General features: G+C 43.2%; 2 protein-coding genes across 4 annotated transcripts in view; one reads left to right on the forward strand and one right to left on the reverse strand.

Annotated features, from left to right (window-relative positions):
* rps25 (ribosomal protein S25) overlaps window positions 1–23,578 on the reverse strand; it is a 389,269-nt gene that overhangs the window by 111,162 nt on the left and 254,529 nt on the right. The window lies entirely within an intron of this gene.
* On the forward strand, window positions 581–22,103 carry foxred1 (FAD-dependent oxidoreductase domain containing 1). 3 transcript variants are annotated; one of them, XM_060909328.1, is made up of 11 exons: window positions 581–764; window positions 11,417–11,637; window positions 16,338–16,448; window positions 16,585–16,703; window positions 17,652–17,746; window positions 18,031–18,132; window positions 18,340–18,416; window positions 19,603–19,763; window positions 19,866–19,995; window positions 20,312–20,416; window positions 20,852–22,103. In XM_060909328.1, the coding sequence occupies exons 1-11, from the start codon at window positions 629–631 to the stop codon at window positions 21,104–21,106; spliced, it is 1,512 nt and encodes a 503-aa protein (XP_060765311.1). In that variant the 5' UTR covers window positions 581–628; the 3' UTR covers window positions 21,107–22,103. The 3 variants fall into 3 exon arrangements, with proteins under 3 accessions (XP_060765311.1, XP_060765313.1, XP_060765314.1); XM_060909330.1 differs by lacking the exon at window positions 16,338–16,448; XM_060909331.1 differs by lacking the exons at window positions 581–764; window positions 11,417–11,637 and adding an exon at window positions 14,605–15,206 and having other exon boundaries at window positions 15,267–16,448.

Here is a 23,578-nt window from a genome sequence, read left to right on the forward strand (position 1 = left end):
GTACAGGAAATCACAAATACTAGATAGAAAATTGCCCCCCATTCAACTACACACCCACTTTTGGTGAAGGGTATGACTTTCCGAAATTTTCCCTTATTTTGAGTTAAAAATCTGGGAAATATCCCTTTTTTTTCAAACCTCAAAGTTGACAGGTATGCTCGGGACCAGAAGAAAATCACAGAGGATTTTTTAAAAAAAAAACATATAAAGTTTCAAATGTGCATAAAATGAAAAGCGCTTTAATGAGGTCTGAGGCGGGTAAACTCTTCCGGGTCACCGCAGGCCGGGAGACGGCACGCGCCGCTGGCTCGTCTGAAAGCGGGGGCTCATGGGATATGGAGTTTTTAGTGAACTGCAGGAACTGGCGAAACGAAGGAAAACCGGGTGACGTGCCGGGACAAACGGCGTCGGTTACACACAGCGGTTTGTATGGACAAATCAAGAGTCTCCTACTGTACTGAAAACGCAGCTGTTTAAAAAAATAAATAAAAATAAAACGCACGGCTGAGTGAAAAACAGTTGCGGAATTCACTTCCGGAAGCGTCATGACGTCATCCTGACTCACCGATCTCTACGTAAATTATTAGCGCGGAGCGTGGGATCAGGAGAGTCGCAGCTCAGTGCGGTCATGGCGCTGTGGAGGAAACTCCTGCTTCATGGCTCCGGTTCCAAAACCCTGGCGTTCATCAGCTGGAAGCGCTGCGGCCCGGGAGGCGCCAGGAGCTTCACTACCGGCACAGCTGTGGGGAAAGACCCGATCCAGGGTGAGTTCCAGCCCAGACCAGCACTGCATCACTCCAAACCCCTGGACCCGGACCCGAGGGTGCAAAACTGCGCACTTTTTGGGGGGCATGCAGCCACAGTTTTGGCGCGCACACACACACACATTATTTATTTATACACACAGGGGTGCAGATCCGAGGTCAGGATTGGGGACACAAAAGTAATTTTTTTTTTTTTGCCCGACCGAAACGTTGTGAGCGAAGTTCCTGTGGAAAGGAATGCGCGGGATGCATATTTCATTTAACATTTATTTTCGTAACAATCTATTACAGCGGGAACCGAAACTCCCGCGCCGAAGCGCTGCGACATATCCCCGCTCCGCACAGGAGCCGCGGAGAGAGAGAGAGCGAGAGAGAGCGAGAGCGCTTTTGCACAGCTCTGTAGCTTGTCATATGGGGTAAGATGATGTCACTTTTGCACGGACGAACAGGTTTTCTTTTTGAGACCTAAATTATGTCTGACACATTTCTCTATCCTTTGGGGGTTTTTTTACTGGCGCAAACACACATCGAAGTCACTTCAGGTTTCTCCACGTGTATCTTATTAATAATCATCTCATCTGGCGTGATCAGAGACTGGAGGAGCTCATGCCCCTGTTAACCCAAGGGGTCGTCCTGCCCTCTTTTAACCACGCACATAAGGCAGCTGGGCCATAGAAGGTTCACGCTGCACGCTGCACGCTACACGTTCACGTGAAGAACCGGACCCTGGGCCATTAAACTTCATGCTTGGATGTTCACGTGTTGCGTCTGTTCTACTTTGACCGAGTAACCAACAATATGGACTCTTCGGATGACGACGATTGCCTCATTCTGCTTTTACTGAGACAGAGGAAGAGAAAAAGGAACAGAATTTGGAGCCGAGAACACTTCCTTCTGAGAGAAACCCGTGGTGAATTTCACCGAACATTCTATAATCTGCTTGACAATCCCGATGAAGAACTATTTTTCAATTATACCATTCAATTATATTTTTTCTGAAGTTTTCCCCTGAAAGCATAGAGTTATCTCCCTAGACCCGTTCTGATTGGCTGGCGCGGCGGTGACCGCATGCATTGACTGGAATTTCCATCTTCACGCCTAGAAAAAAGTGTGCATGTTCATTTCATGCTTCACGCGTGAAGTGTGCAGCGTGCAACGTGAACGCCGTTCTATGGCCCAGAGCAAGTCACGCTACGTTTGTCCACTTTTCTTTACACGCGTGTAGCGTGTAGTATGCAGCGTGAACCTTCTATGGCCCAGCAGCCTAACAGAATGCCAATTCTCTGCTTATTTTTCTTGTTGGCTGATGACAATGTGAGAAACTTATGGCCCTTTTCCACTACCCTTTTTCAGCTCACTTCAGCCCGACACGGCTCGCGTTTCGACTACCAAAAACCAGCACGGCTCAGCTCGTTTCAGCCCTGCTTAGCCCCTAAAACTCGCACCGTTTTGGAGTGGGGCTGAAGCGAGCCAAACCGTGCCGACTGAGGTTGGGGGCGTGAGCAGACACTCCCCTGTGCACTGATTGGTGAGGAGGAGTGTCCTCACATGCCCACACACGCCCCGCGAGCGCGCTGGGATCTGTAAACACCGCAAACCCGGAAGAAGAATAATTATGAATTACGAGAATTTCTGAAGCCTTATGCGCCTCGCCTCATCTATACACTCTTGCCAGTATCTGTCCGCGTTGTAGGTGACAACAAGCCACAGCACCGAGACCAGCCACACTAACGACTCCATGTCCTCCATGTTTATTGTTTACTATTCGGGTCGTGAGACTACCGCTTAAAAGATCACTGAATCAGTGACAGACAGAGCATCGTGGACGAGTTCGCGGAGCGCAAGGCTCGTCGTATGCCCTTCAAATAATGCGCGCAGTAGGCTATTGATGTTTTATTATGAGCCATGTACAGTATGTCGCCTAATGTTTTTTTGTTTGAGTTACATGTTCGTTTGAAGGACTTAATGTACAAAATAACATAGTTGCACCCCGTAGTGTTGAAATTGGTAAACACAGTGCATTCAGTGAGGTTTGCACCGCCCTCCTTTTATTTCTGACTCTTCCTGTCACCACTCTGAGCGCTCATTCGTATGCCCTTCAAATAATGTGCGCAGTATAGGCTATTGATGTTTTATTATGAGCCATGTACAGTATCCTAATGTTTTTTGTTTCTGAGTTACATGTTCGTTTGAAGGACTTGATGTACTAAATAACATAGTTGCACCCGGTAGTGTTGAAATTGGTAAACACCGCAGTTGCGGACATTTTGTAGCCTAAAATGATGTTATGATAAGCTTTAATAAAGGGCCCGGTCATTTGCCCCGCCCCCGGCCCGGCTCTGACTTGTTCCGCCACTGTCACTGATGTCACTGTTTGCGCTGCTTAACGACATCACGTGACGTCCACCCACTTTCGCTAACTCCACCCAATGTGTCCACCCACTTCCAGCCAGCACGGTTCAGCGCGGTTGTAGTCGAAATGCAACTCCAACAGCCCCGCTCAGCTCGACTCGGCACGGCACGGCTCAGCCGCGTTTGTAGTGGAAAAGCGGCATTAGTTGGCTTTCAATCTTGCAATCAATTTTGCCATCAATAAATAACTTTGTGACATTATTACTGTTTTATGTATTTTACAGAACATGAGTATTTAAAATGCAAATATTTAACAGGTTGGGCACATGTGCCAGGGATGTTTACTGACATTTACTTATATATTGTCTTTTCAATGTATTAAATTCATATTCTGCTGCTAAAATTACGCCAATACGCCTAAGGTGACTTGACTTGGACTTGACTTGCCCAAGACAAAAAAGACTTGGGACTTACTTGGGACTTGAAGGTTAAGACTTGAGACTTACTTGAGACTTGCACATGTGTGACTTGGTCCCATCTCTGCTTCTCACCATCTTCCTTTTCTCCCAGTGTATGGGGCTGCTTTATGCATGATTAATTGATATGGGTGAATATCAAAATCTGACTTTATTACGTAAATTTATATAAAATCATTATTTGTTTGGGCGGCACGGTGGTGTAGTGGTTAGCGCTGTCACCTCACAGCAAGAAGCCCCGTGGCCGGCGAGGGCCTTTCTGTGCGGAGTTTGCATGTTCTCCCCGTGTCCGCGTGGGTTTCCTCCGGGTGCTCCGGTTTCCCCCACAGTCCAAAGACATGCAGGTTAGGTTAACTGGTGACTCTAAATTGAGCGTAGGTGTGAATGTGAGTGTGAATGGTTGTCTGTGTCTATGTGTCAGCCCTGTGATGACCTGGCGACTTGTCCAGGGTGAACCCCGCCTTTCGCCTGTAGTCAGCTGGGATAGGCTCCAGCTCGCCTGCGACCCTGTAGAACAGGAGAAAGCAGCTAGAGATGAGATGAGTATTGCTTGGTTCAAGCTTGGGTGGGTCAAACCAGCAAGAGTCAGCTAGATTTTGAAAGTGTCCAACTGAGAAATCCCACCCCCTCCCTCCAAAGCCCCTCCTCCACAACACATGAACACACACTGCCTGACTACTGCTGGAGGACGAGTCCACAAGAGAGGTTGCGTTTTCAGCGTAGGGCATCACTGTCATATCCGTCTACCTCATGTCTCATTCACTGAATATTATCATAATGAATGTAAACAATGAACATGGCTACTGTTAGTACTCACAGCTGTTGACTAGCTCGCTAGCTTTAGCAGTATGTCCACAGTGTGTCCACCTCGCCTTGTGGAAGACTCGGGTCACACAGAGTGCATGTCGGTAGACAGGCGGGTATGTAGGCCATTCAGACCGAATGAAATGATTTGACGAGCTTTTTATAGCCCTGTGACTACTACAGATGACTTTTATTTTTCTTTTTATCATCAGAGCTTTGGTTTTATTCATTGTTTTTCAAATGTAAAGATAATTTCAAGATGTATAGCGAAAAATGCTCCTAAAAAACTAATCTCCTCTAGCTTTAATGTTGCTAAATCATTAATGTGTAAAACTGGTGCATTGTGCTAACCAGTGAGGGGTAAGAAAACTTGGTGGTGATGTTGCACGAGAGTTTGTCATTATAGTCTTGTTGGATCACATTATCATCTAAACATTTACACAAAAATTAAATCTAGGACAGATTGTACTCACGCTGGACGGTCAGTGTAGCATACACAATCTGACTGTTCTGCACCTGACATCCCACAAGTCCAGCATCATCTGATCTGACAGGCTTGATCAGAAACTCCCATTTGTGTTCTTCTGCTGTGGAGTAGTTTGTGGCAAAGTAATTGGTGTGACTACCAATCGGACCCAAGTTCTCTGCAATACTGAGGGCTAAGATCCCATTCACTGTCCAGGTCATGACAGTCCAGCCAGGTGCCTTCACGCTGCAGTTGAACCTGGCCTCAGTGTTTTGGAGCACAGTCTTGGCCTTAGGTTCCAGCACTTGAGCGTTCACACCTGGGGGAAAAACAAGGAGATGTAAATATCAGAGATTTTTCACGTAACAAACCACAAGTATTGGATCTTGACACTTGACACTAAAAGTCCCAAATCCCAGGTCGTAAACCTTAATTATTATGACTATAAATACATCATCATGGATTATTTCCCAAATTTAATGCTTTTTAAAAAATACTGTATAACAAAATCAAATAAGGATTGTTGATTTAAACTGAGATAAAATAATCACTTCTTGTTTATTACGTTGTTAATCAATGCTAATAATTTTATTCCAATAATACAACAGGATAGCAAAAAATAGTGCAATGACAATTCAGATTTAACTCGATTCACTGAATATGTGAATAGTCTATTAGCTGTAAAATCCACTTCTGGGAACAAATTCACGATTTGAAGTGCTTCATCCTTGTCATGGTTACGGCTGATCCAGAGTCTTTCCCCGGAACCTCTCTTTCAGACTGTTCAAGGTGGTGATGCCATGAAACTTCAATCCAACAACTATGTCTTGCTCCAAAACGCTAAAGAATGTGTTTTTTCTGACAGAAACTAATGTAGAAAATTTTGCAGACACTACGAGTGTAACACAACACCACTATCTGTATGTATTTAGTGCTCTAAATATTCCTATCAGTATCTATATTCAAGTTTAAACCTGTAGTGGTTTATATATCAATCATTCCAGATCCCCAGCAAACACAGAACTGTGATTAGCTAATCAGATCGCAAATGTCCAGGTTCTGAAGCTTGTCCCAGCTACTATTACAACTTTTCCACCAAGGCAGTTAAGATAAGATAAGAGAGCCTTTTATTATCCCACAAGGGGAAATTTACATTGTTACAGCAGCAAAATATAGAAAGAGAAAAAGATAAGGCACTGAAAGGCTACAATCGCATAATCTAGTGCCGCTTTTCCACTACAAACGCGGCTGAGCCGTGCCGTGCCGAGTCGAGCTGAGTCGAGCTGAGCGGGGCTGTTGGAGTTGCATTTCGACTACAACCGCGCTGAACCGTGCTGGCTGGAAGTGGGTGGACACATTGGGTGGAGTTAGCGAAAGTGGGTGGACGTCACGTGATGTCGTTAAGCAGCGCAAACAGTGACATCAGTGACAGTGGCGGAACAAGTCAGAGCCGGGCCGGGGGCGGGGCAAATGACCGGGCCCTTTATTAAAGCTTATCATAACATCATTTTAGGCTACAAAATGTCCGCAACTGCGGTGTTTACCAATTTCAACACTACCGGGTGCAACTATGTTATTTAGTACATCAAGTCCTTCAAACGAACATGTAACTCAGAAACAAAAAACATTAGGATACTGTACATGGCTCATAATAAAACATCAATAGCCTATACTGCGCACATTATCTGAAGGGCATACGAATGAGCGCTCAGAGGTTGCAACGGTGACAGGAAGAGTCAGAAATAAAAGGAGGGCGGTGCAAACCTCACTGAATGCACTGTGTTTACCAATTTCAACACTCCGGGGTGCAACTATGTTATTTTGTACATTAAGTCCTTCAAACGAACATGTAACTCAAACAAAAAAAACATTAGGCGACATACTGTACATGGCTCATAATAAAACATCAATAGCCTACTGCGCGCATTATTTGAAGGGCATACGACGAGCCTTGCGCTCCGCGAACTCGTCCACGATGCTCTGTATGTCACTGATTCAGTGATCTTTTAAGCGGTAGTCTCACGACCCAAATAGTAAACAATAAACATGGAGGACATGGAGTCGTTAGTGTTGCTGGTCTTGGTGCTGTGGCTTGTTGTCACCTACAACGCCAACAGATACTGGCAAGAGTGTATAGATGAGGCGAGGCGCATAAGGCTTCAGAAATTCTCGTAATTCATAATTATTCTTCTTCCGGGTTTGCGGTGTTTACAGATCCCAGCGCGCTCGCGGGGCGTGTGTGGGCATGTGAGGACACTCCTCCTCACCAATCAGTGCACAGGGGAGTGTCTGCTCACGCCCCCAACCTCAGTCGGCACGGTTTGGCTCGCTTCAGCCCCACTCCAAAACGGTGCGAGTTTTAGGGGCTAAGCAGGGCTGAAACGAGCTGAGTCGTGCTGGTTTTTGGTAGTCGAAACGCGAGCCGTGTCGGGCTGAAGTGAGCTGAAAAAGGGTAGTGGAAAAGGGCCATAGGTCGTGTAGCTCGATTACAAGAAATCAAGTTTGGTTCAATTTCAGCCGAGCTAAGGTGTTTCCATGGCATTTAGAACTTCGATTTCTGTCGAGCAACGGCAGAAATTCAGTTTTCTCTATGTGCATGTTAACGCACTGACTATCTAGTCTTCTGTGAACTTCATAGCCTAATCCCTGACCCTGAACACAAGATCTGTTTCCATCATAGTCCATACCCGCTACTGTCTTTCATCCACGTCAACATTTTTTGGCGCATCCCCTCACATGCCTTCTTTTCTTTCTTTCTCTTCCTAACTTGGGCACCTGATAACTTTTTCGCTTTCTCCATCCTGCCTTAAACAATCACCTGGTCTATGGGCGACAGCTACTGTATGGAGCGCTCAGCAGCGCCCCCCACGGTGAGTAGCCTAAGCTGTGGAAAGTAAAGGGGCGTTGGACGTTTCTTTACTATTTTAAGCAGAATATTTTGAGCATAGCCAAGAGTTAAAAGCACAAGAGTAGTTTTAAAACATAGCATGATAATTTTTTGTCCCTCCCTTCTTTTGCACCCCCCCCCCTGGCGGAGTGCCCATATGCACCGCATATAGAGCATACCCCGTTTTTGCGCCATTGCGAACCCGGGCTGAGTGAACACGCGCTACAATAGTGTTCCTCAACATCCTGGAGCTGAAAAGTTGCTTCAGTGCTGCACAAACAGTGATTTATACAGAGAGGGACAGGAACCCGGCTCACTGGCTGCAGTCCTGCCTGGAGCGCGCTGAGGGTGGGTCTGCGCTGGAGCACCTTTTTTTTTTTTTTTTGGAAACTTATGACTTTAACTTCACTACACTTGAAAGACAAACATTGCACTTTTCACTCCATTACATTTCTGTCAAGGCTGTCGTTACTCTGAGGCAGCTTTGAAACTGGATGTTTGTTGATTACATAATAATTTAACCCTAATGAGGCTGAGGTGACAATCTAGTTAAAAAAAAAAAGCTAGAAAAATTACAGTGAGCACTTTTCTAATATTCTTATGCGGCTATTGAAAAAATGTATGGTCCAACAAAGGGGGTGGGTCACGGGCACCCCAGGGCCCCCCCAGCTACGCCCCCTGCTAAATACTGGGCAGCTTCCATAAATATCAAGAAAGAATGCAAATAAATCAGCAACTTGTCTTTCACTGACTTTACTAATGTAACATGCAACTCCCCCCCCCCCCCCCCCCTTTTCCTTTTCTCCCCTTTTTTCCCCTTTTTTTTTGGTAAGTCCACATCATTTGTTGATCATGTGACTTTTGGCACCTCTTTTGTCCTTTCCCTAATTTTTCTCTCAAATTAACTGAGCACCAAAACAGCACTTTTGCCCCGGGGTTATCTCCACTCCCTCCAGCTCATTTTGCCTTCCAAAGTCGCCTCAGATTTCTCTAAATCCACTAAATGTCACTTTATTACTACAGGTAGACTAGACTGCCTTTCAGGTTTTTCAAGTGTAGGTCATAAAAAGAATTTTTCCGACACCCAATTATTTTTTAGTGACCGAAAGCTTCTGAATTCGAATCACAGACTTCCAATTTTATGAGGTTTTTTTTTTAATAGAACAATTAATGAGTTTATCTCCACGTGGCCCTAAATTCTCCACTATTTTTTCCTGCTTCCCCATGACCCAGTTCAAGATACATCATGCATCACGTGGTGGGCTTTCCCCGTTCACGCAAGGCATTGTGGGATACAAATTTGAAACAGGAGAGAAAAATGGAGGACGTGAGTGTGCGAATGAAATGTGAAAGAGCGACTACAGTAACAGAAAGAAAGCGAGAAGAAAAGACGTTATGTTCTATACGAAGGAAAGGAAACGCAGGACCAAACTAATAAATATTGGCGCTCAGCGAGCACCTCGGTGTGATCAGCTGTTCGTTTAGCGACAGAATGATGGAACTGTCAGTGCACGCTCAAAGGGAAACCTGTAGATGGCAGTAATGCAACACTGTGGATGCCAGCTGCCGTAAAACCCAAAAGAAGAAGAAGAAGGTAAACCTGCGCATGCGCACACGGACTTCCTCTGTCTGCTTGACTGCGCCAAGCGAGCGATTTCATGCACATTATTTGCTTTAATCCCCTCAAATTAAATAACTTCCCAACCACAGAATGGCCTGATATTTTGTGAGATATTACAGAAATAAACAGATATCACAATGACCACATTTCAGACGGAACTAAATTTCACTGATTTTATGAAATTGAAAGGCCGTCTACTTTTAACTTTGTTTTAAAACGTCAGTCATCAGTATACTGAGCCCAGCAGAGTGCAAAACTGAAGGATGGGTTTACTGTGAAAGTATATTTTAGTTAAAGTGCAAACATACAAAATATATATATTTTTAAATCTACCTGGTTTGCAACTGCCTCAGTAAATCAGGTGACGAGTCTTTATTTATGTGTCCATAAGGATGATTCTGTAACACTTGTTGGGGTTTGAGGGGAGATGAAGAGGTGGGAGGCAGTTTTGTGAAACTCAAAGGTCCACTTCATTTTCCTTTCCTTTTGTTTTTCAGCACCTTTTCTTTTATTCACCACACACGCAGAGCGCTTGTAACTAACGTTTATTCAGTAACTAATGACATGATAATTGATCACTGGCTTGTTGAAAGCTCCTTGTGTTTGGCCTCTGTGCATGATTTACCATCAGGACAATTCAGAGTTCGTGTTGAAGTCCGTACAGGTGTTTAAGATGGTAGCTATAAAGTTTAAAGTCAGAAATCTGTTCTTCCAGTTGATCTCATTTCTTAAATGTTCTTGAGAACGTGGTTAAATCGTGATTATCAGGGGAAACTTCATTGCTGCGGTGAACTTTCACGCCTTCAAAACAGCTGTGCTTCTGAGCAGGTATAAAGATAACAACAATATTTACCTGTTGGTTGCTCGTGTTGACTCGTCATCTTCATGCACTTGGAGCGATGAAGATCAAGCAACCCTTTTAGAAGGCAAATGAGCTGAATTGAGGAGCGGCAGGTAACCCTGGGGTGAAACTGCTGTTTTGATGCACAGCCCATTTTGACAGGAAATTAGACGTGCTGCATGAGATTTGTGAAGCATATTGTGTGTTTGAGAGGGGTGCCATGTTTTTAAAGCATGGTGTGCACATTTGTGAATTATGGGGAATTTATAAGACGGTGTATTTTTGTTAGCTTTCTCTCGCCATACAAATCTCTTTATTTCTGCTTAAATACACTAAAATAACGATTCAGCACTTTCCTTCCTTCATAACTTTTCATAATCCTGAATTTTCTTCCCTCTGAATGAACTTTCTTCCATCTGACCGGCTTTCCATCCATCCTTCCTTCCTTCTGAACCTTCTTCCATCTGAATGTCCTTTCTTCCATCATTTCTTCCTTTTGATCTTCCAAACATCATTCAGTCCTTCCTTCCTTCCGAACTTCCTTCTTTCCAAACATTGCTTCTTCCTTCCAACCTGAACTCCTTTCTTCCAGTCTTGCTTCATTCTCAAATTCCTTCCTGTTTTCCTTTTTTTTTTTTATTCCTACCAATCGGGGGTGGGTTTCCCAAAAGCCTCTTAACGCTAAGAGCATCTTAACCAGAGAGAGAGAGTTAATTGTGCTGCTCACTCGACCATTTAATGATCTTTGTGCTGCGATGCTTTTGGGAAACTCGGGCCTGATTTCCTTTCTTTCTCAACTTCTACCTTTGAGACATTCTTCCATCCTAATTTTCCCTCCTTCTTTCTGAATGAAAGGTGAGTCGTTGTCTTGATTTCGGAATAATGTCGGCACTCTGAAGAAGGAAGCGAAAGTTAACAGTTTGTTTACAACAATCTTATTGTAATGACCCATGTAATACGAGAGTGCTGCAACGTGTGTGAAATCCCGAGAGAAATAAACGTCAATGGTCACAGATACGATCAGTATTTTTATAAAATATTCTTGAACAGTTTAAAAAAAAAGAAAAAAGGCTGCATTTGTTAAAACAATTTTTATTTTCTTGAATGACTGATTTATTAATCTGCTGATGAAGTGCTGGTTTGGGGGTTGAGTCTGTACAGAATGAGTGAAGGGTTTATTTTTTCTTTTGTTTTGTGAAACACAGATCTGGAGAATCAGTTGAAAGCATTTCGTGATAAAGCGATGGCGGCGATGCCCAGCAGTGACTGGAGCCCGATCGAGCTGACCAGAGGCCTTCCTCCTGAACGCGCGGACATTGTGATCATCGGAGGAGGAGTGATTGGCTGGTCCATCGCTTACTGGCTGAAGAGGAAACTGTTGTCTCGGGACTCGCTGAGGGTGGTGCTGGTGGAGAAGGATCCCACTGTGAGTCAAGTCAAGTTTCTTTGTACAGCGCTTTTAACAATAGACATTGTCGCAAAGCAGCTTTACAGAATTTGAACGACTTAAAACATGAGCTAATTTTATCCCTAATCTATCCCCAATGATGAAGCCTGTGGCAACGGTGGCAAGGAAAAACTCCCTCAGACGACATGAGGAAGAAACCTCGAGAGGAACCAGACTCAAAAGGGAACCCGTATGTTTTCAGCTGAGACTTAAATGCTGAGACTGTGTCTGATTCCCGAACACTACTTGGAAGGCTGTTCCATAACAGTGGGGCTTTGTAAGAAAAGGCTCCGCCCCCTGATGTAGCCTTCACTATACGAGGTACCAGCAGATAGCCTGCACCTTTTGATCTGAGTAGGCGTGGCGGGTCATAGAGGAGCAGAAGTTCACTCAGGTACTGTGGTGCGAGACCATTTAGTGCTTTAAAGGTCAATAGTAGTATTTTATAATCAATACGAAATGTGATTGGGAGCCAATGCAGTGTGGATAAGGCAGGGCTGATGTGGTCATATTTTCTAGTTCTAGTAAGGACTCTTGCTGCTGCATTTTGAACTAACTGGAGCTTGTTTATGCACTTATTGGAACATCCAGACAGTAAGGCATTACAATAATCCAACCTGGAGGGAACGAAAGCATGAACTAGTTTTTCCGCGTCACGTAGTAACATTAAATCTCTTATCCTAGCAATATTTCTGAGATGAAAGAAAGCTATCCGGGTGATGTTATCAATGTGAGTTTCGAATGAAAGACTGGGGTCAATAATCACTCCGAGGTCTTTTACTGCTGCACGTGAAGAAACAGAAAGGCCATCCAGAGTTACTGTGGAATCAGAAAACTTACTTCTAGCTGCATGTGGTCCGAGTACAAGTACTTCAGTCTTGTCAGAGTTAAGCAGAAGGAAGTTAATAAGCATCCAGTGTCTAATGTCCTTCACACATTCCTCAATTCTATTAAGCTGGTGTCTCTCATCAGGTTTTGCAGAAACATACAACTGTGTGTCATCAGCATAACAGTGGAAACTAATACAATGTTTACAAGTAATATCACCCAGAGGGAACATATATAGAGAAAAAAGCAGTGGACCCAAGACAGAACCTTGTGGAACACCAAACTTTACCTCAGTATGTCTAGAAATATCACTATTTATATCGACATACTGATAACGATGAGTTAAATAAGACCTGAGCCAGGAGAGGGCCGTTCCCTTAACTCTCACAACATTTTCTAGTCTATCCAGAAGAATGGAATGATCAATGGTATCAAATGCTGCACTAAGGTCAAGCAACACAAGTAGCGAGACACAGCCCTGATCAGACGCCAACAGTAGGTCGTTTACTACTTTAACCAGTGCTGTCTCTGTGCTATGATGAGGTCTAAATCCTGACTGATACATTTCATGGATGTTATTCCTATGTAAATATGAGCATAACTGCTGTGCCACAGCTTTTTCAAGGATCTTGGAGATAAAGGGGAGGTTTGATATCGGCCGATAATTGGACAGCTGACAGGGATCAAGGTCAGGTTTTTTAATCAGGGGTTTGATAACTGCTAGTTTAAAGGATTTGGGTACATAGCCGATCCTAAGAGAAGAATTTATTATTTTTATAAGCGGTTCAATTACTCCAGGCATTATCTGTTTGAATAGACGTGTAGGTAAGGGATCTAGTACACAAGTTGAGGCTTTTGATGCCGAGATTAATGAAAGTAATTAAGTTTCTCTAAGGGGAGTAAAACATTCTAACTGATGATCTGATACAGTTATATTGTTAACGACAGGGTCACTTTCATTGTCTAACCTTAAATTAGTAGTTTGAATTTTTTGTCGGATATTCTCAATTTTGTCATTAAAAAAATTCATGAAGTCGTTGCTACTCCATACTGCAGGTGTGCATGTGTCTATAGTGGACTTATTCCTGGTTAATTTTGCTACAGTATTAAATAGGAATCTAGGATTATTTTTGTTATCTTCTATTAGGGAGGAGAGATATGTTGATCTCGCAGCACTAAGAGCTTTTCTATACTTCAGGAAGCTCTCCTTCCACGCCAATTTGAACGCTACCAATTTTGTTTGACGCCATTTGCGTTCCAATTTTCGAGTGGTCTGTTTTAATGTGTAAGTGTCATCATTATACCAGGGTGCTAATTTTTTGTGTCTGACCATTTTCCATTTAAGAGGAGCTACATTATCTAAGGTACGGCGGAACGTTGACTCTAAGCATTCAGTTGCCTGATCAAGTTCTGCAGGGGCTGACAGTGACCCAATCAAAGTTGATAACTCTGGGAGATCATTTATAAAGCTCTGTGCAGTAGTTGACGTGAATGTACGTTTAATACAGTAGCGTGGTGAGGTGCATATATTATTACTCAGACATATTTTGAATGAGATGAGATAATGATCTGAGATAACTTCAGACTGTGGGAGTGTGACTATATTGTCTACGTTTAACCCAAACGTTAGTATTAGATCGAGGGTGTGACCACCATTATGGGTCGGTCCTATGACATTCTGATTAATCCCTACTGAATCTAAAATGGACACACGCTGCTTTCAAAGGGTCTTCTGGGTTATCGAAGTGAATATTAAAATCTCCGACAACTAAAGCTTTGTCTAAGGAAATAACCAGATCTGAGATAAAATCTGCGAATTCAGAAAGAAACTCAGAATATGGCCCCGGGGGCCTGTAAATAATAAGTAATGGAATTAACTGGGTAGACTTATTTTTCGAGGCTACATACATTATATGAGTATGAAGAACTTCAAATGTATTAAATTTATAACCAGGTTTGTGTGTTACACCTAGATAATCGTTATAAATAACCGCGACGCCTCCTCCTCTGCCAGTTAGACGAGGCTGGTGTATATAACTGTATCCAGGAGGACTCGCTTCATTTAATGCTATATATTCATTTGGCTTAATCCATGTTTCAGTTAAACACAGTACATTAAACTCCTGATCAGTAATGAGTTCATTAACCATTAGCGCTTTAGATGTAAGAGATCTAATATTTAATAGCCCCACCTTTAGATCAAAGGTGCTGGCAGCAGCTGTACAGTCAGTCTGATCTAATTTTATATTGATATATTGATCTAATTTTATATTTATAGGTTACTGGAACAAACTCTCTGAGTATTTCTACCTTTTTGTTGAGCTCGGGGAACAGACACAGTCTCGATGTAGTGGGCCCTGAGTGACGACTCTGTGCAGCTCGCAGACAGTCGGTTTAGCCTGTTCGTCTGCTCCCTGGCCTTGGCTCTGGATTGTCAGAAGTGAACTAGGCCTGTTCTGAGACTGAGCTATGCTACAAGAAATGAGAGCAGCACCTTCCCGAGTGGGATGGATACCGTCCCGCCCTAACAGGCCAGCAGTGCCCTCAAAATTAGCCCAATTATCTATAAAGCCCACACTGTTTTCAGAGCACCACCTGGACAGCCAGCAGTTCAGCGACCATAACCTGCTGTAAGCTACATCGCCACACCGCATTGGGATGGGGCCAGAGCATGCTACAGCATCGGACATCGCCTTCGCTAATTTAAACACCTCTGCAAGGTTACTCTTGGTAACCTCAGACTGACGAAGGCGTATAATATACGCCTTCGTCAGTCTGAGGTTACCAATGACGTACGCCGTATATCATTAGCTCCTGCATGAATAACTATCTTTGAGAACCTGTGCTTGCCTTGGACCCTAAGATTACCTGCTATGTCCGGCACCCTGGCTCCCGGTATACACCTGACTAAAGCTGCTGGTGCCCCTAAAGGCTGAGCTAATTTCACGTGCCGTATGATAGAGTCCCCTATAACCAGAGCTCTTTCAGGTTTCTCAGTGGGTGCATCACTAAGGAGAGCAAACCTGTTCAACACGTGACGTGGAGAGGAGTGGTGCTCCTGTGGGTGAGCCTCAACGGAGCTTTGGCTCTACGCTTATGCAACTGAATCGTCACCCATTCGCCCCGCTGTAAGGGCTCTAATGCCGGAGTTGGGGGATTACTAACTCCACCTAGGGCATCCAGACTTTCCTCTACAGAAACTACACTGTTCTCATTCTCACAAGTCTTCTCTCAAGCCTGGATGCGCACTTCTAAAACTGCAATCTTCTCCGTCAGAGAGCTAACTAATCCGCACTCTTCACAAATAAAGCTATCACTAGTGACGGAGGAAGAATGACTAAACATCCTGCACTCAGCACACTGAACAGGCTGAAGGTGTGCCATGATGAAAAGATTTGCGTACCTTAATCGAAGGTCTGTTGATATTAAAGCAGATCCGATGTGGATGGCCTCCGCTTGTGGTCCTTATGCAGGAGGAGAAAAAAAAGAAAGCTTCCGGTCTCGGCGTTCTTCTGAAAAAAAAAGAAAGAGGGGGAAAAAAAGGAGTGCAAAAGTACAATAAAAAATGAAGATTCTGTAAAATTATTTGTAGAAAAAAAATAAAATAGATTAGTGATTAACGCCAACACTCACAGAAAAAAGACTCGTCGCAGAAAACTCGGAAACCAGGAAGTGCGTAGCACAATGTGCATGCGCCAACTCAACCAACCAACGTGAGAGCCCAACTCGACAGAATAGGAGTGTCCAGACAGCGCCTGGTGTGAGTCTCTCGCCAAAACTGCGTGTGCAGAGATTCTCTTCTAGCTGTTCATTGTTCTGTGTTTTCTGATTATTTGTGTGTGTGTGTTCAGTACAGCCAGGCCTCCACAGTGCTCTCTGCAGGAGGCATTCGGCAGCAGTTCTCGCTGAAGGAGAACATCCAGCTCTCTATGGCCTCCGCGAACTTCCTAAAGAACATTAATGTAATTCTCAACCGCGACACAAATGAGTTTATTCAAAATATACGATATGAGACGTCATGCTGACGCTAAACAGGCCACACTAACCATGAGTGATGTGTGTGGGAGTGGTTTAGGGTTTGATTCTCCCTCTGTGCAGGAACATCTCGGCATGCTGAACGAGGAGCCCATTGACCTGCAGTTTAACCACTCGGGTTATCTTTTCCTGGCCAGTGAAGCATCGGCGCACATCATGGAGAAGAACTACGCCATTCAGAAGTAAGCAGGTTAAAGACGAGTCTCTGTAGGTCTGGTTGATGTTTCCTGTATGAGCTCAGGTGTGGAGACTGATGTTCAATCAGCCACGTGGAGAACGATGGTGCTGAAATAAAGGTCATGTTGTGTGTCTGTCTGTCTGTCTCTCTCTCTCTCTCTCTCTCTCTCTCTCTCTCTCTCTCACACACACACACACACACACACACACACACACACACACACACACACACAGTCTGATGTTCCAATAAATTGAAAATATTTGTATGAATTAGAAAGTAGTATGAGTTTATTATTAAGTATGGCAGATAGCTTTATAATGACGGGTTGTGTTTGAAGTCTTGACAGTTGAATCCCCGTGAATCGAGTCCTAACGAGTTGAGTCCCAGTTAATGGGGAAGAGTCTGAGTGAGTCGAGGCGATTCCTGTTTGAGTTCCAGTTAGTCTGAATCGAGTCCTCTTGACTCTGAGTCAAGTCTCATTGAGTCGAGTTCCATCTCCTTCAGTCGAATTCAGTCCTGTTGAATATCAGTGAGTTTACATTGAATCGAGTTCCTGTGACTCGGGGCCCTTCACAGTCGAGTCCCGACAGTTTTGTTCAGTTCCAGTGAGTCGAATCGAGTTTTGTGCTGAGACGAATCGTGTCCCCTCCACGCCTCAGTTTGGAGTCGTCAGCAAGTCAGAACTTTTTCTCAGCAAGTTTGACACCGTTTTAAAAATGTAACGCCAGTGAAATGACTCGTGTGTTTAATCTACATTAATGACATGAATTGCCTTCCAAATAATTGATTTAATAACGAGCCATCGCATTGACTGACAGCATTAATGTCACACAGCTGGAAATTAAAATGACTAAAAGTAAGAATGGAGTATTTATTCTGATCGAGCTGGTAAAGCTGGGTGTTGAATGGCACGAACACGGTGACATGAAGCTATTTACTTATTGATTTATAGAGAATTAGGGGCTGAAGTCGCCCTGCTGTCCCCTGCGCAGCTGAAGGAGAGATTTCCCTTTGTGAACACTGACGGCGTTGCACTGGCTTCTCTTGGTTAGTCACACACACTTTTTTTTTTTTTTTTTTTTAATGTTTTTATTTTTTTAATCTTGTAAATCTAGTAAATATTAATGCTGGGCTCAGCTCCAGGTGAAAATATTCATTACTGCTGTTGCCGTTGAATAATTAATTCTCTTTTAATTGACTTTTAAGTGACCGATCAAACAAATCAGAAAGTTTTATATTTTATTTTCAGTCTGTCAGTTATTCCAGGTCACATGATCAATCTCTCAGTTGCTGGTTGGATTTTATAAAGTAGTGTATGTTCTGTTTATCAGGACTTGAGAATGAAGGCTGGTTTGACCCTTGGACCCTCCTGAATGCTTTCAGGCACAAAGCCATCTCCATGGGGGTGTATCAGTGCTTTGGAGAAGTCACAGGCAAGCTTTATCCACCCGTATACAAACGTTAAAAGCCCTGTGGTCACCGTCTGGTCTCAGACTTTTGCACCTGTTTGTAGATGTCTGTTAATCAGAATCAAAACCTTGTGTGAAGAATAAAGCATTATAGTTCTCTCTGGTGTGTGTGTGTGTGGGGATTTTTCTATTTATTTATTTATTTATTTATTTCTCTCTCCCTCCCTCCAGGATTTGGATGCTGGACACAAAATGCAGAAACTGTGGACGGAGACCTTCTGAACATAAAAAGGATAAAATACGTTAACGTGAGTTTCATTCTTAAAATGAGTTAGTCCCACCCACAGAATCTGATTGGTTAAACAGCCTTTTTTTCCAGCAAATATGTAACGGACACAAACTGGTTTGAATCTTTAACAATGAAACTTCAGCAAATACAACAATTTGAAAGGGTAAGTGTTGAAAAGACAATGTGCAACATACCAGGACCTTTTTAATATTTTCACTCCAACAAACAAAACTGATTCACATCGTCATAAATGTCTCATGCTTTATCATCACACGATATACACACCTATAGCTAATTCTACTGTAGTGACCGTTTCGAACTCAGGAGTGTAACTTTCCGTGGTAAACGGAGGCATGTGGGGTGATGCACAGAGTGAGATGTCCTGGTGTGGAGCTGGTGTAATGGAAATTTCTAATAAACGCTTCAGAACGCTTAGCAGTCGTCTTTTCAGTTATTTATTATAGTAAATCATACAAAGGAATATAAGATAGGAAAGAGAGAAAATTAAAGCAGAGCATCACCTCTAGTGATGTGAGAGTACGCGCGCGCTCCGAGTTGTGTTTTAGTGGCTGTTATCTATTATACTCTAAAGGCGTTTGCTTACTGCTCGCATCTTCACGTGATTGGCTCAAGATTTTCTCTGAAGCTTTGTTAAAGCGTGCACCTGGCGTGCTCTGGTATGTGCAGGCGGATGCATAGTTATGGAGAACTCGGGCACCCTGCTTATCACCAAGGCCACAGAAAAGCGATTACAGCATGTGGAAAAACATCTCTTCTCAGTAACTAAGCCACTTTAGCTCAACATACAGAAACACAGAGAATAATAATGTTCATCCATTAAACTTCCCTCACACTGGTGACTCTCTTGGAACACTGCTTGACCAAACAAAAGAGTGGACTGGAACTAAAATGTTCTTTAGAAATAATTAAATATTGAAAAGAAACTGAAACAGCTGGCATGAAATTATTCCAAACCATGAGTGAGAGAGAAATAAGATGTAAACTGTGACGATGATCCTGAGAGTCGAACATCATGATGGAATTAAATCACAATATCAGATTTGTCATAAATAATTATCCGATGCAAACGACAAGTCATTCAGGTAATCCCGTGATGGTTATTTGCTGGGTCATTTCTGATTTAACACCCGAACTAAAGAAGGATTACTGTGTGGAAGCTGAAGCGTGAACTTGTCCTGTTCCAGGTGCAGATGCCGAACAGTTTGGAGTACCAGCCTGTGGAGTGCGCCATCGTCGTGAACGCTGCTGGTGCCGGTTCGGGGAAAATCGCCGACATGCTCGGCATCGGACACGGCCCAAAGACCAGCATGGCAGCCATTCCAGTCCCTGTAGAACCCAGAAAGAGGTATCAATGCTGTTAGATCACGTTTGGTTTGATCAGTGTTGATGAATTTTCTGGAACAGCCTGCCTTCCCGTGGTCAAGGTGGATTCCATATTTGTTTGCAGGTATGTTTACGTGGTGCATTGTCCCGATGGGCCGGGTCTGACGTGTCCGCTTCTGATCGACTACTCTGGAGCTTACCTGCGCCGAGACTGCCTCGGGGGAAATTACATCATGGGGAGGTCACCGGAGGAGGTGTGGCTTAGCGCTGTGGCTCTGTTTAGAGTTAATGCTAAAATATCAGCCATCTTAACAAGATGTTAGAAACGCATCCAGAGCACGTGTGTGAAGATTTGAGAATTGATTCACCAAGATTGTGGGTGAAACATTTATTCCATTACAAAACTCGGGAAGAAAACATCAGACAACAAACATGACATCAGGGGGGGGGGGTTAGAGGTCTTATTTATTTATTTATTTATTTATTTATTTATTTATTTGTGGATTGAATTATTTGTGGGTTTTTGCCAAGCACTTCCTGTTTTTTCCTGCGTGTTTCTCCCTGCTGCAGAACGAGGAGCCGGACTGCAGTTCCCTGGATGTGGACTATGAGTTTTTTCAGGAGAAAGTCTGGCCGCTTCTGGCACATCGAGTTCCTGTGTTTGAGAATCTGAAGGTGAGTGAGTGGGTTTTTTTTTTTTGGGTGTATGTGTGAGAGAGAGATATGATTTGCGTTCTCGTTTCTTACTGTGTCTAAAGTCACTCCTATATTTATTCTGTAAATTTGTTCTCTGTGGTGTACGGTTCAGAGTGCATTAGTAAATAAAGTTGACGGGTCTGCGTTCAAACTGCGTTCTGCTGTGGTATCAACAGAGTGATGCAAAGATTTCTGATAACCCGTACCATCTGGCTTTAACAGTCATTCAACATGCTGTGGTTTATTTATTCATTTATTTTTAAGATTTCTAAGTTTCTAGTCACTTCTACACTGAGTGCATTGTGTGTAATACAGTCAGCTAATCAGGGAATAATAAATTTTCCACCTGAAGTGTGCCCTGGTGACTGATATCTGATCAAAGAAAAGATAATAATTAATCATCTTTTTAATCAGGTGTCCAGCGCATGGGCGGGGTTTTATGACTACAACACGTTTGACCAGAATGGCATCGTGGGTCTGCACCCGCTGGTCAACAACATGTACTTCGCAACAGGTTTCAGTGGACACGGGCTGCAGCAGTCTCCCGCCGTGGGCCGCACCGTGGCTGAGCTCATCTTAGACGGAAAGTACAAGACCATCGACCTGAGTGCCTTCGACTTCCGACGCATCATCAACCAAGAGCCCGTGCTGGAGACGAACATCGTGTGAGCACAGAGAAGGAGAATCACACCTCTTTAATGCTGGTGACGTGACTCTGACCTGCAGTACAGCTGCTCACACTGACGCCGTGTGGACAAGAAATAACTGAAATCAGACGAGTGCTGTAACGAGATCTTTAGATAATCTTGTTTTGTACCAAAGCTGCAGCCTTCCTTATGCACAGAAATCCTCAAAGATTGTGCACAGGGCCAAAAAACCAAACTGAGCTTAAATTTACTTTACGTACGAGATCAGTGTAACGTTTTCTCACCTGCCATGTGTTTTTTGAATTTTTATTTTTTTAAAAGCAGTAAACATATGTAGCCTTCGCTGTCCTGCATTTTCCATAATCCCCTGCTGGTACCAAATGCGAAACCTCGGCACTTTTAAAAAGTTATTTTTCTCGGGAGGAATGCCTCGTCACAAGAAGTTCCTTCTCATTTCTCTCTAACAACAATTTATTCCATCTCCTGTGCTTTTTTTGAAACAGATTTAGTGTGGATGAGCTCCATGGAAATTGGACTAAAAATGCAGACAGAATTCACTTTGAATTTTTTTTCTCTCTCTCTTCCCAAGGCTCTTTTCTGACATGATTATGCAACGTTCTACAATTATGACTGGAATTTAAAGAGAACTGAATTCCAATTTGAGAGGAAAATCTGAATCGTAGTTTTAGACATGTAATTGGCCTGGGTGTGTGGGTTTTTTTTTTTTTAAAGAAGTGTGCTAATAATTCTGATATTGACTGTAAGTGACTTTTTAATTTTCAGTTTGTGTGCTGGAGAAATTATCAGAGGTGTGTTTTTAGCATCTCATAAAATTCAGGAGAAAAAAAAAACCTGTAAAAAGGTCGCTGCTTGTTGCTGAATGGCGTGCAAAAGCTTGTACAGCCTTGGATAGAACGAGATGTTTTATTAGCAAAGCAGAAATGGTCAAACGGTGTGTGTGTGTGAGATTTATAGATAAATGTTAAAAGGATGTGAAATAAAAAAAATATTAAACTGTACAGCGAGAGTAAATGGTGGAAAGGCAATCATGCTATACCAATTTCTACCACAAGGTGGCGACAAGGTAACTGGATTCTGTAGGAGCTACAGGCTGAAAACAGCTGACAAACTCATCTCATCTCATTATCTGTAGCCGCTTTATCCTGTTCTACAGGGTCGCAGGCGAGCTGGAGCCTATCCCAGCTGACTACGGGCGAAAGGCGGGGTTCACCCTGGACAAGTCGCCAGGTCATCACAGGGCTGACACATAGACACAGACAACCATTCACACTCACATTCACACCTACGCTCAATTTAGAGTCACCAGTTAACCTAACCTGCATGTCTTTGGACTGTGGGGGAAACCGGAGCACCCGGAGGAAACCCACGCGGACACGGGGAGAACATGCAAACTCCGCACAGAAAGGCCCTCGCCGGCCACGGGGCTCGAACCCGGACCCTTTTGCTGTGAGGCGACAGCGCTAACCACTACACCACCGTGCCGCCCTTTTATTTTTTTATTTGGTATAAAAATCAGAGGACAACATATTGAGCACCACTGGGAATACAATAATAAATAATGAGTTAAAAGTAGTACTAGAAAATTAATACCAAGGATAACTCAAAGTCCAACAGAGGATTTATTTCCATTGAGGTTCTTAGTGGGGAAAAAAAAACAAAAATGAACTAGTAATAAAAAAAAAATCTTTTTCAACAGCATGACAAAACTGGTCAAATAAAACTTGTTTACAACCTGATTTAAAAACGTGATGACTAGTTAGATTACGGACCGTGACATTTATGTTGTTCCAATCAGAAACAGCTGTAAATTTGAATGTTTTTTTTTACCAATTAGGGTATGAACATCTTATCTCATCTGTAGCCGCTTTATCCTGTTCTACAGGGTCGCAGGCAAGCTGCATCCTATCCCAGCTGGCGAAAGGCGGGGTTCACCCTGGACAAGTCGCCAGGTCATCACAGGGCGGGTATGAACATAAGGTAGTACAAGTGAAGAACTAGTAGATCTTGTTGCGTATGAATGATTGGATCTGACGTAGATGTTATAAGTATGATGGAGCATGACCTGAGAGAATTTTATGTACCTGTAACAATTTCTGATACCTGACCTTGTTTTCTACATTAAGCCAGTTTAACCTTTTATAATGGAGTACAGTCAAATGAGTTCTAACATCAAGATTAAGTACCACATGGATTAACTTATTTTGACAAATCTGTAGTCTGTTTTTAAGCATTTTGTAGAGACCAGAGTACCAAGAACCATAATCAAGATGACATTGAACCAAAGCAGAAGATAAGAGTTTAGCTGTAGACAAATCAAGGTAGTTCTTTATTCTAGACATAAATTTTACTTTTGTATTTATTTTCTTAATGAGTTTGTCTGCCATAATACTCCCAGTCAGGGTTTGCTCTAAGTACACACCAAAGTATTTTACTGAATATTTAGCCTGTATGACATTTACCATTGGGCGGCACG

Source organism: Neoarius graeffei, chromosome 25 (assembly GCF_027579695.1).
Source record: "Neoarius graeffei isolate fNeoGra1 chromosome 25, fNeoGra1.pri, whole genome shotgun sequence".
NCBI lineage: Eukaryota > Metazoa > Chordata > Actinopteri > Siluriformes > Ariidae > Neoarius > Neoarius graeffei.

Bases quoted from the DNA above. Each gene is read 5' to 3' on its own strand.
- foxred1 (XM_060909328.1), top strand. From the start codon at position 629: ATGGCGCTGTGGAGGAAACTCCTGCTTCATGGCTCCGGTTCCAAAACC. The intron at 19,996-20,311 runs GTGTGGCTTAGC...TCCCTGCTGCAG, and splicing joins TGGGGAGGTCACCGGAGGAG to AACGAGGAGCCGGACTGCAG. The intron at 20,417-20,851 runs GTGAGTGAGTGG...CTTTTTAATCAG, and splicing joins CTGTGTTTGAGAATCTGAAG to GTGTCCAGCGCATGGGCGGG.